The 13,596-nt window shown below is 40.4% G+C and overlaps 1 protein-coding gene across 1 annotated transcript in view; it reads right to left on the bottom strand.

Moving 5' to 3' along the window:
• The window catches only part of zmat4a (zinc finger, matrin-type 4a), a 145,245-nt gene that overhangs the window by 35,987 nt on the left and 95,662 nt on the right, over nt 1-13,596 (bottom strand). The window contains exon 5 of the mRNA XM_035164926.2: nt 9,225-9,446. Within this exon, the coding sequence (XP_035020817.2) occupies nt 9,225-9,446 (222 nt within the window). The remainder of the gene's footprint in view (nt 1-9,224; nt 9,447-13,596) is intronic.

Here is a 13,596-nt window from a genome sequence, read left to right as displayed (position 1 = left end):
GATTTGGGAGAGGGTGTTTCAGTCTCGCTGGCTCCTGTAATAAATGACAAGACAAACTTGTGTGTCTTCTTGGGAGACATGAACCACAAGTTCCTTGGTGCATTTGACAGGTCTGATCATTGATTAAAATCCTGCCACATGCTGAGAAAACTGAAAACACATTCTGCAGCTTAAATCATTTCACTTTTAAATTCTCTGAGCCTTTTGGGGCCACTACTCAAACCAAGGCAGGTGGCAGCTTAGCTAGGTGCTGCAGCTGGTGGGAGACGGACACAGAGATTTAGCACTTTTGCTCTCAAAATGCTTTCAGCATGACTCTTTCCTGTCTCTCTCATGTGAAGAGCTTTCTCTCTGCTCTCGGGAGGAGCTGCATCACCAGAAGAGGCACTCTGTGAACGCGTGTTGCTCGGTCTGAAATCATCTTCAGGGTCGTTTTAAACAAGAGACGCAGCAGATGCAGAGCACACATGAACTATAATGGACTATTGCTTTGAAAGCCAAGGTAATGGATGGGAGGGAAAACCCTGCCTTTGGCACAGCATAGACTCAAAGTGACTTTTGTTTTCCAGTATTTGGAGTCATTTTCACAGATTGTCCAGCAACACAAAGACCTCTTGAATTGATCCAAATGGAAGAGCTGCATGATTAATGGTTACATTTTGAACTCAGCTTTTAAGTTTGAAAGAACTATGATTGATCAGGTAGCCATAACACATCTTAAAACGGTAATGTTTTCCTGGCCACTGTTGAATTAAATGGCTATACACAACAGTGAAACGGTGTCACACATAATTGGGTGATAAAATTGATCACCCAATTATGTGTGACACCTAAGTCACTGCATTCCAACTTATTACCATACATGTTACACTTCTTTTTGGAATTCATGGTCAAGACACCTTATTTACATGAACATACATGTCATTATGATCTGAGGAACATATATTGATGGCTTACACAGACTAAAGGACAAGGTTTAGTTTAGGATATTGTTTTGAAACCATTTGATAATTGCTAACGGCAGCACAATAAACAGTGCTATTATTTATATAGCACATTTCTAGCCTTGAAGACCACTCAAAGCGTTTTAGTGTGGCCAAATTTCCCAGAGATCTAGTGAATCATTGTGTCCAAAATTTCAGAAATTCCTTAAAAGGCAGACTTTAGAAATCATGTTGAAGAAACATGTTTTGTGACTCCACCGTTTGCATTAAATGTGAAGAGATTCCTTGACGCTGTTCCTGAGATATCACATTCAAGGACTGAAATCAATTGTCTGTGACTTCCATTGTGATTGTGTTTCTGTTGTGTTGTCAATTTTGCATTGATGCTGTGGTGTTCACATTCATATTTTTGCTTTTGCATTGTGTTTTCCATGCTCGTGTGACACGTCTTTGACAACGTACAAATAAGCCGCCTTGTAAAATGCATTTGTTTAAGGCACCATCTAATATTTACAGATTCTAAGAGTTCCATGCTCCACAGTGCAGGCAGCAGAGTGTGGGAACACATCATCACTCAGGTAAGGTGTCATTGTACAGAAACGGAAGTCACAGGTGAATGCAGGAGATTCTCTGACATCAAACCCAGGCAGCATCTGTTAGTGCTGTCTTGTTGCACTGCGTAGAACACACTGACTGCAGCTCCGTCAATTTGACACAAACTGCAGCAGACATCGGTTCGTGTGGAAAAAGGCTGACTTGTTCTGTCAAATCCTTCCTATACCTCTCTCCACCAACCAGACGTCGTCCTTGTCGACTCCATCTCAACCTCACTTTACTGCACTTGTCAAAACCATAAAGACGCAAACCCATAAAGTAAGACTGAACGTTTCCCTTCAGATTAGAGTGAACGTAACAACACAGCTCAATGAGTAATATTTAAAATGGCTGATCCCTATGGGAATATACAGTAACCACTTTTAATTAGTTTTTCCTACGTGGCTGTCTACTTTGCATTATTAAATATATAATATGGTCCTCTCTGGCAAGGATTAAAATGATTAGTGGATGTATCCTATGTCTGCTGGTGTTGGAAATCACAGCAGGTAAAGCACATAGCCCAAGTTAGAGTGATTAATAAAACAAGAGGAATGACAGCATGTGGGCCCGTTTTATGATGAGGTGTTCTCTGCTAGAAACTCAGCAGTAAATGGCAGAGGTAAACTTGCATTAAGAGAGATAAAACCATTACCTGTGTATAATGTGGCCCTCATGCAGAGGTTTTTACAGACATTGGTAACAAGTGGCTCCCACTCTGGTGAACTGATGGGCAGCAGTGAAGTGGAAGGAGCTGCATGCAGCCTGGCTTTACACTGTGTGTCCCAGTCAGGCATCAGGGTGAAGCTGGGAGGCCTCTTCACTCCAGACAGAGACACTGCCCCACTGAAGCAGGGCAGATGCTCAGGCTCTCGCCCTGTGTTCAATTCAGCTGCTGCACGGGGACAGAATGTAGCAAGATAAAAGAGTCTAATGTTTCAGCCTCTTATAAGAGTCCCATTATATCCCTGTGCAATAAAAAGAATTAAATAGCAATCATGTCTCTATATTCCTCTAGTTTTAGATAATTACAGTGATCTATGGTCCCCTCATGTACCCTCATTACCCCGGCCTGAGCTGAAATAAGACTCGTTAAAATGATACTTCACTCCACATCTATCTTTTCACCTTCAAACTCTAAAGGAGACGAGTGTGGTGATAATCTAAAGAAAGATCCGGGGTCTCTGACCCACAAAGCAATACATTTGACCACCCACTAAACTTGTTTGGCAGTTTATTAGGTACACTTTATTTTACTGATGCGGTTTAATGCAACAGTCAAAGGAATAAACCGAACCTTCATAAAGGTTAGAATGTTCACTTTAATTAAACCAGTTTTAAAAGGTGTTGACCTCCTTTATTCGGTCCACCTCATTTGGACACATGAGGATAGAATAAGTATTAGAAACATGAAGGTTGGATTTACTGCAGGCTGCTTGTGCTAGTGAAGCTCAGTGAACCTTCATTACTTTATTATGTATTTCCTGTTTTCCTCACATGCCTCATTTACAGCTGTGTCTACAAATACTGCAGATGTAGGGCAATTCCAATACAACTTTTTGTCACTGTTAGTCGACATGACATGTTGTGGATCTATTTGGAGGAAATTGCAAATTCCACTCTTGTGCTTTGACCTTTGACCCTAAACCTGGACCTTGATTATCAATATGAGAAACAGGCAGCGGCTCCAGGTCCACAGGGGCCCAAGAGTCACTCAGTGTCAGATAGCTTTTGTTCACTTGAGACGTGATAGCAAACCATTGCAGACATTTACAATAATTAAGTGTTTAGGGATGTGTTGAAGGCTGAAACCCCCAAAAATATCTGTGTACCCCAATAAATCCCAAAAGAGAAAGTGTATATGGAAGGGTAATGAGAACCAGTCTTACAAAGATACTGGTTCCTGGATGGCCCAAACTGCAGCAGTGATTATCTCCTGTTAGTATTTGTATGTCATGCATCCATCCATCTATCTATTCATCCATATTTTACATTGCCTATTGTTGAGTTTTCCATATCATAATGATGATGCACTCATTAGCCACGACTACACTGTTTTGAGTTTACATTCAGTGAAATGTATTAACAGCGAACTGAAAGCAAATGCAAACACTGCTAATGCTACATGTTTAACAGATGCTGGTTGAAACAAAGGATAACAAGTGGCTTCTGCTTATCTTCTGTGCAGAGCTGTCCAGAACAAATATTCACCAAATATTACAGAAACACAAATACCATGAATTTACTGCTGTACTAACTGTCACAGAGGGTTTGGAAATGTGTTGAATGTATTAATAGGAGATCAACAGCAATTATCCTGGAGACTGCTCCGCTTGATCTGGCTGTGTTTACATTTGGATACTGTGCAGTGCTCTGTATGTAATGATTAATGTGAGGAATAGGGATGCACTCATTCATATGGGTATCAATAATGGATAATCAGAAAATCCATATCAAAGAGATTGAAATTCCATTTTCCCCCATTCAGTTACAATAATTCAGCAATCAGATCAGATGTCAGTGTCACAGCAACCACAGATCTCATCTTACATTACTAAAAATGATTCCATGCAATGAGGAACGTTGGTTTCAAAGGAGGGGAAAACCTGTAATTCTGTAATCCAGTTCACGGTACCAAGGTGAAGCATAGGAAAGGAAATGAGTTTTTAATAGTACATTCAAAATATCTTGATACTATCGAATTTAAGTGGAGAACAAGTGGCTTTTGCATAATTACTCCAATTTGTTGAGAAAATAAGCACCATCACCTATTATACACCCACTGCAGCGATAACAAGGGGAAGAGCTCACACATCTGTCCACATTACTGTCTTCATGGACAATCTACTGCTAATTAATTGTCCATCCCATTTGCAATACTGCAAACATTACAGTCCTCACTACTACGGTAAATTAAACTCCTCATGTTCACGTCATCAATGATGCACTTTGAGGAGAAAACTCCAAGTACAAAGCCTTTGCAAACTCTGCAGTTATTTACAGTAAAATCTTTTTTTACAACAGAATGACTTAAAACCATTTACAAGAATGCAGGTGCGCAGGGACATACATTTTATAGTAAAGTAAGCTTATATTTACTCTTAATTTGGCTGGTGCTTTGTATCTCTGCACTCTGTCTCTGGACAGTCGGCTGTAAAACATTTTAAATAACTCAGCTTTTTTATGTATTCCATGTTGGTTGGAGATAAGGTGGGCACCAGGATGCACTGCAGCTGACCCCCGAAGGGTCTCTATAATTCAAACACAGGAACAGTGGACTGCTAATGGCCTGACATCTTTACTCTCCTCTTTCAAATCTTTGCCATCAGCTTTCCATCTCTGCTCAGCTCCCTATGCACAACAACAATCTGTAGACCCCTGGACGACGGCATCGACTGGGATGAATGGGATTGGTTGAATATTCCATCACATGGCAGTCTTTTAAGTCAGACTACACATTTTTCTCAGCGAGTTGAGAGGAGCTCAAAGACGGCACAGGAGGTCAGGGAGAGGCAATGGCAAGCAGAGTGAGGGCAAAGAGAGGAAATTGGAAAACAGCAGATGCAGGAAAAGATGAAAGGAGGAAATATAGAGAAGTGGAGCCGTGGGTTCTCTGGCAGCAGCATCCCCCTGCCTCCCCTGCCTCCCCTGCCCGGCCGCCTGCTACGCCCGCTACGGTCCCATTCTCCACTCCACAGGCTCACAGTGCTGGTTCTGCCTGATAGGATGATTTGCCACTTCATTACTAATTGATATTCGCCGGAGAGAAACACTCATTAGCCCAAGTGCTGAATAGTGCAGCTATTGCACGCTGACATTTTCAGCCTCTCCATAATGACTGTGTTGATGTTGGCGAACGCGTCTCTTCCTAACACAGTGCAAAACACAGGCATTGCGGCACAGAGACGGGCCGAGGACTGGGACAGATTACAGTCAGAGTGAAGAAGGGGAGAACAGAATCAAACCCTGCCCCAAAAAATCTGTGTGTTATATCAACAATATTTTCTTATGGTTTTGTTTCAAGCAAGACTACATTTTAATATACGATCAAAATGTCTGGTGATGCTATTATGGCTATAGAGCAGTGTCCATTCTACACATGCCAATCAGACAGACTGTGGTTTCTGGAGTTATTAGACAGAGGAAAAGCTCTATGTTCTGCTTCTTTACACCCACTTTATACTAGATTTCCTTCCATTAAATGATAATAATTTTGCTTCATTATGTTCATGTGTGGTGTATGTATACGTATGAATGAGATACTAAACTGCTGTTAATTTTTCATACATTGCATGATGGTATATTCAGAGGTATAACAAGCGACACAATCATCAGACCCAAGCTTTTACAGCTTTTCAAAAATAAAAGCTCTGTAATTCTGTTTGATGTCAAGCATTACAGCAACAAAATGAATGCTGTGCTTTTACTTTGAAGAAAAAGTTACCATGACGGAGATCAGCACCCGAGAGTGTCTTTGTCGGTCCGACCTGGTAAAAATGAAAATAATCAAAGTAGCTGATTACTGTAGTTTATCTGAGGATGTAGAAGTTCAACTCTGCAAACTGGAGGCCCCGCCCCCACTGACCGCTGACAGAGCGCTTATCCCCTGTTTATTCAAACGTTCTTAATATTGAACATATCACATGTCCTAATTGCACGAAAGTCAACACTGCAGTTCCTCTGGCCATTAGGAATACACATTCCAAGTGTGAAGTCAATTAGATGAACGGAGATATGCATTTCACATACAGACCGGCAGACTGATTGAAAAAGTAAAGTTTGCACATCATCTTTAAACCTTTCAATTGAATTTGTTTCACACACATTTGGTCCAAGAGATCAAAAGCCCAGAAACCTCAGTCAGCTTCTTCCTGTGAGTGAAGGGGTCTGACAAGCAGACAACATATGCTGTCAAACGCAAAACAATTTGGAATATTTTAGGTTCCTTAGTCCAGTTTTTCTAATTTTCCTTTATGTTCCTTTTATAGCTCTGAAATCTGCAAAAATAAATAAATAAATATATATATATAAAATATCAGCATTTAGCAGCGTTGAGTTTTTTAAGACGGTTGTGGGATTATTACCTAACGTTGTGCTTTAGATATGATGAAATCCAACCCTCACAAATAAAAATCCTTAAGCTATTCAGAAAGCAACACCCTGAACCAAATGCACTGTTGGTGTTATAAACAAAAAAAAATCTGAACCTCTGACCACAATAACCAACATGACAAAGGCGAACCGACTGCAACCACCCGATCTGCTCTCAATTATTCACAATGCACCTATTGTATAAAGCACAAAGAGCCAATCAAGCCTGGAGATAGAAGTCTGTGTCCAATCAACTGTGAGGACTTGCTTCTCCCATTGGAAGCGGTCACACGTCAGTGCCCTTTACACCTCTGGGCTCCTTCTGCTCTTCTGGCAGCCGGCCCTCCACATGGCTGGAATTATATTGTGTAATTGTTATTGACATATTGTGACTGCGAGAGTATAAGCAAGAACGTTTCCCTCCCTTCTGTCAAATTAACAGCCTGTGACACGCTGGTGGACTCCAGGAGGAGACAGCTCACGTCAAAAGGGCTGCCCGTCACTTCAGCGGCACAGAGAATAGTCTTTACAGATGTGATGCTGTTCTCCACCACTGATCAATACTGCACAGGACATTATTGGCCACGGGATGTGGTAAGAGATCACTCAGCAATACAGATTTCCCAAAACTAAAAAGGAAACAACAATGATCTCTTTAAAATCCTTTATATGAGGGGGGTTCACACACACCTTGTTTGGTCTTAGCCTTTGGAGTGGATTGCTTGCAAAATCCTCGCAAGCAATCCTCGAAGGATTTTGCTTGCAGTCTTAACGATCTGATACGTTTGATCAATGAGGACATTCATTTCGCTGGTAGTACAATAATGATTTTCAAACAGAGAAACTACTACCTGCCAAACTGACAACATGTCAAGTATAGGTAGACGTAAGATGACAACAGGATGTAAGTATGTCAAACAAAAGTTAGTCTGCTGGTTCAAATTACAATGTGAATCCAACTCTAACACAATAAAGTGTAATAATGTGTCAAAGATGAAATTTGGTTCGGACCATGGTCAAGAATTTCAGGAGTGAAGAACTTTTGTTCCCTGACAGCAATTTGTTCAAGCCAAAGGATGACAAACCCACAAGAGGAGTATCACTGACTCTGCTCATTCCTCCAAACTCTACAAAGACGCTTCTTTCAGTACATAGTTTTAGTTTTTTCGATTGCATAACTACACTGTTGCGCTCCAGCCTCACCACCGCTCTCACCACCGCTCTCACCACCTGCATTTCCAGCCACAGCAGGCCACAGTTTTCAGTGATTACAGGCTGTGGTAAACTCACTGTCTATTACCTGCTCAAACACAGACAGCTAGCAGCCAGCTGGTGAACATACTGGAGCGTTTAGCATCTTAAAGAAGTTTGAAGGAGACCAATAAAGAAGGACAAGGAAAGTGAAAAAGAGATTATCAGGTCAGAAACATGACCCATGAGCCCCAGCTCTCTAAACAGTCAACTGTTTTAACACGTTAACAGCATTAGCACACAAGGGACCAAGATATATGGGGGGTGGAATTAATCAAATGAATAATTGATAGATCGATGGGAACAGAAACAAATTGTGCTTTAACAATATCATACCACACCATTTTCCAACTAACGTGTTCCAATACATTTTTGTCATGTCAAGCTGTAAGGACCATGAATGTATTAAAATTTGGACAAAGACACAACTCAAACTGAATGCTAATGTTCCACTTAGGCTGCTTGATGTGTTAATTGTTTGCTAACACATCATTTTTAAGAGGTGACAATATGTCAGTGTAGTGCCGCTTGTGAACACCGGAGTTAGTGGCCATAACATAAAGATATTACACTGTTTTTTTTCGGGAATAGTTATAAATGTGTCACACCAATTAGTGAGAGCTGTCAAAGCACTCAAAAGTAATGGAACTAATGTTTGATTTAGAATCACATTTTTACATTTCTCAAAATAATTTTTTTTTTTTTTTCATTTTTTGTTCAATGAAAACCAAGCCCCGTTTTGTGGCATTAAATACAAATTATTAAAATGCCTTTAGATGTATTTTTATTTTATTAAACATTTTCCCATTACTCCTATACCAATAATTTGAAGCTAATCTATTTTCTATTTTCTAATTTCTAAATTCAATATTATTATTATTATTGTTGACCTTCGAAGCCCAAACAATCTGTCCAAAGCCAGACTTTTTGCAGCATTTTATAACAAATATCAATTAACATCATTGATCCCTCGGGGGCAGGTCAAAGGTCAGTGTCAGTTACTACACAGTTCCTATGGAGTCTATGGGATGTCATGAACTTCATGAACTATGAAATGCATCCGGTTGGTTTCTAATAGGTCAGCCCCTTGTGTGGATGAGAAGCCCTGCGGTGAACAAGACTCATCAACATCCTTTCTGAACACTGTGCCATGACTGATCCCTCGCTCAGTGTACACGAGTTTGAGTCTGACTCAGAGACATCTGTCCTGGATACTGAGGCCAAAAGGCCCACACAAACAAACCACTGACACGTCTTCAACAAATTCTGTGAGGCGCCTCACATCAGTAAACAATGAAAACTATTCTTTTAAATGATGAGTGTCAGCTAAAAAGATAATTGTACCTTTCATTTCTCCCATGTCCAGGGTCTTGCCCAGCTGCTCCAGCAGGTCTGCTCTGGCAGCATTCTTCTTGTGCTTTTTGCCATCATAATGTTGCTGAGCCATGCCGGGGTTGTTGAACCAGGCGTTGCATAGCTGGCAGTAGCGGTCTGAGTCGCGGCGCTGTCGTGGGGACGTCATGGGGGACGTTTCAGGGGAGCTCTTTACAGGACTGGGGGACGCCTCTGAAGAAAAAACAACAAAACAAACGAGTTGGTGGGTTTTCACCATGGTCAAAAGGAGAAGCAGGCGCCTCTGTAACATATCACTGTTGTGGTTTTTAAAGTGAAATAAATTTAAATCTGAGCCAGGTCCTAAGCAACTATACAAGTATATATAATAATAATTATATTTTGTTTTAACTAACTAACTTTTTTAAATATTTGGTGGTGTTTAAATAAATTTGGTGGTTAGCAAAACATATATTACAAAGTATTTATAATTATAAAGTATACCTTGTACTTTGATGTTACACTAAAATACCAAAGAATTGCAGAATATACGCAAGAAAAAGAAAAACCCTTCTTAAAAAAACTAATTACCATCAGATTTCATTCTACAGTCACTTTGGAGGCTCTGGTTTGGGGAAGTATTGGGTTTCTAATATTTGTTCCACCTTGGGCAAGCTGTGCAAGACTTGTACAGGTCTAACAGCATTTTAGTGTTTAATCCATCTGCTGGAACCAGACAACTGACAAAGTCAAGTAAAGGCCACCTGGTAACACTGTAACCAGTTTATGTATGGTCCAACTTTTACTGTATATACTGCATATTTAAATAGACATGTGAATCATACTTTATTAACTCTTGCACAGGGTTCATCAAATCCCAGCTATACCATTCTTTAGCCCTCTTTGTTGCTTTCTCTATACACACTGTATGTGGAAATGGATGAATGTTTGTACATTTTGCCATATTGTTGTACGCCTAAAGTCATATTCCTGAGCTAGATTTAATTTCTAGGATTTAATATTGCTTGAACAACATGAAGGCTCCCTGACAGTGAAGCCAAAGCATCTCGATCGTCCCCCTGCTGACTGTCTGCAGTATACATCATAAACCCCTCCTCCTCCAGGTTAGTGGATGGGACATGGATCTAACTACAGACCTTAGGTTACTGCATGCTTGGTTTCAACTTGTTAATTGATGCTTTAAAAATGGGTTGAAACATAATGGTTAACTGTTGAGACTGATTCGAGTTTGGGTCGAGCTATAACAAAGAAGCTATCTGCAAAATAGGCGGCGTTTGTATCCTGGCTATTGTGCCTTCATTTCTGGATAGTGGGAGTTAGTGGAGTGTCCATGTTTTTATACAGTCTATGGTTTAATTTGTTTGCTTTCACCACCACTACTACTGGCTTATGGGAATAACAAACAAGAAATAAACAATTGATCAAATCACCTCATTGTCGTAAAACATATTTCTGATATGTTTCGCTAATTGAGAAATATAATGATAGTGTTTGATTAATTCAGATTAAGGTTGTGGTATCTGGAATCTGTTTTTTGGCTCCTGACAGATTTTAGTTTTCTGTGTGGCTGACAATAGCTTCTTAGACGGTAAAGGTTGCAGAACCCTGGGCTTCTATATCATTCTGCAAATGTTTGCTATATTTCACCTTGTCATTTCACATATTATGGCAGTTGGCTGTTATGTATGTAACAGAAATCGGAAAGAAAAGGGTAAAAGGGACTGTTTTTAAATGTTTTTTTTCAAAGCTATCTTTGCAGCGTTTTATAAAACAACAAGAACGCAGACCTCTTTAACGGCATGTCAACACAGCCTAGAAACACAAGTTGGCTTTTTAAAGTGGTGATTTGTCGCCAGCAGACAGAGATCAATGTGAGGCCTTTAATGAGCGCTGATCAGCAGAAATGTAACAATGACTGCAGTCTCGCTCATGCAGCCCTCACAATAACAAGCTGTTATCTCCATTAAATGCCTGAAGAGGAAAACCTAAATCCTGCTTGGCAAACGGAATAAAGAGCCTGCTCTTCTCGTGTCTGCCCACTTGTGTCTTCATGCATGGATGACGGCATTAACCCCAAACGAGCGCAGTGTAGCGCTGGGGCGCTCCCCGACACAAAGCGGCACTATCAACTTAATCAGTTTTACCACTCCAGTGCTCGGCCCACCCCGAGTCAACATTTAGTGTTCTCCCATTATGTTCCATTAAACCAGTCAACATTTCAGAATGGCAACTCCAGTGAGGATGTATAGAACCGTAACTGTCAGCATTTTGCTCTGAGGTTGGAGTTCTCCGCTCTTGAGCCAAAGGCACAGCAGAGTTTACATTTGCATCACATCTTTACATCCAGCACTTGACTGATGCTCTCATCCGCAGACTCGGGCTCTTATGGAGGATTTGAAACTATGACTTTGAGGTTGTAGGGTGACCTCGCCAACTAACGGGCCAATGTAAACTGTCAGACTTAATTAAATCCCTGTAGTTGCCTTTGTGAGGAGGTCAGAGGTCAGCTACGAATTCAGCAGCCCTGGAGCTGTCCGAGCTTTAATGCCTTGCTCAAATGAAAGTAGCTGTTAGAAGGAGGGCTTTGCAATGCACAATGCAATCCAGTACCGGAACCCAAGGACTCCAACTAGCCTAGCCACTAAGCTTCAGATTAAGAGAGCCTCGGATACAGTAGGAGAGCCTCTCGCTCGCTGCTCGTCAGCTGCTTTAAATAAATGGAGAACTAATCGGGTAATGCTGCATCAAAGCTGTAGAGACACCTCTGGCATATGAGACACATACTCTAACCTGAAAGCACAGCTCTCGCTCTTGATGATAATATTCAGGCAATTACCAGGAAGCACAGACAGGGATGACAAACTGTTGAAGGAAGAATTAAGAGGCTGTGGGAAACTTAAAAGTTGAGAAGTATGTATTGTTTGTGGAGATGACAAACAAGTCAGAATGAAAGGAAAGAAATGTTGTGATTCAAGGGCAATTAGATGAATCCACACTTTTCATTTCTAAGCTTCAAACAACTTTTCAGCTCCAAACTTCCATCAGGGGTTTCATTATTATTATTATTATTATTAGGGCTCCTAGTACTGCAGCTAATGGATCCCTTTTGAGATTATTAATAATAATATTACAGATTACTTTTGAACCCCAGGAGCTAGAAACATATTTTCTTTCTGGATTCTCTTAATGATTAAACACCAGGAACAAGTCTGGGCTGAGTGGTACGCAAGTTATTACAATTCATATTGTTTTACTCTATTGTTGGATTATACATGTCTAAAACCAGGTCAGTCCATTTCACATACATTTTTTAGTTCAGGTTTATAAAAGTAGTAATGTTTGGATATTATAGTCACAATTTAGAATATGAAGATGAAATGTAATACATTTTAAACCATTTTAAAATTGAGGATGCGGTGAAAATATTTTTTTTTCCGCATTGGTATGTACTTTAAAAACTAAAACTAACTCGCCAAATGTGGGAAAAGAGAAAATTCCTTCAGCTGTTAATCAGTCATGACTGAGATTAAAACTTCCACTGCAGAAAGCCTCTTTGGCCTTTGTCGAATTTTAGTTCATGGGCCTCATTGAGGTGATGGCATATATTTCTCTGAATAAATGTCCTGACAATACTGGCATCATGTTATTGGGTCTGTGTTGTGACTGGTCAGTCTGGCAGATAAAGGTCTTATTGAGCTGTTGCCAGATTACTGCAGTGTCCGATGAAGAAGCTGTAAACACTATCAATCTTACACCAACAACTTAATCACCTTTGTCACTAGTGGGTAATTGTGATATTCACAGCGTCCCCCTTGCAATCATCCAAAAAGTTCCCCTCCATGACATCGGTAACCACATTTGTGCCATTTTCAGCATCTGTCCAAAATGCACTGTTTGCCGGGGCTTGGCTTGTCACATTGAAATTGATTCACATTGACATTAGCAGTTTTAATTCAATTTGAGCGATAAAAGAGAAAAATGGTTGTTTGGAGGGACTGTCTCAAAAGTTCCCTCACAAAGCAGATATAATTAAAGTGTCCTTTCCTATACACAGGGGTCCCATCTCCTGCAAGAGACCATTTGAGATTTCAAAATGCAAGAGGTGGCTAGAATAACAATCACAGGAGTGAAATTTGCAACAATAAAAAACAAGTCACTTAACGACCACTTCAGCTCAATAGACTGAAATAACTAATGAATGGATTTCAGCCAAGGGTGCAGGTAGATGATAAAAGAGTACTCAACTGATTTCACATTGCAATTCTGTGGGGCTCATAAAAAAGACAGCAGAACCAGAGATATCCACAGTTTCCCATTCCTTGTCAAAACCTGGCACGTATACATACCTGCAATGCAACTCAAC

Source organism: Hippoglossus stenolepis, chromosome 9 (assembly GCF_022539355.2).
Source record: "Hippoglossus stenolepis isolate QCI-W04-F060 chromosome 9, HSTE1.2, whole genome shotgun sequence".
Lineage (NCBI taxonomy): Eukaryota > Metazoa > Chordata > Actinopteri > Pleuronectiformes > Pleuronectidae > Hippoglossus > Hippoglossus stenolepis.
Note: the sequence above shows the minus strand (reverse complement) of the source record. Positions and strands in the feature narration are given on the sequence as shown.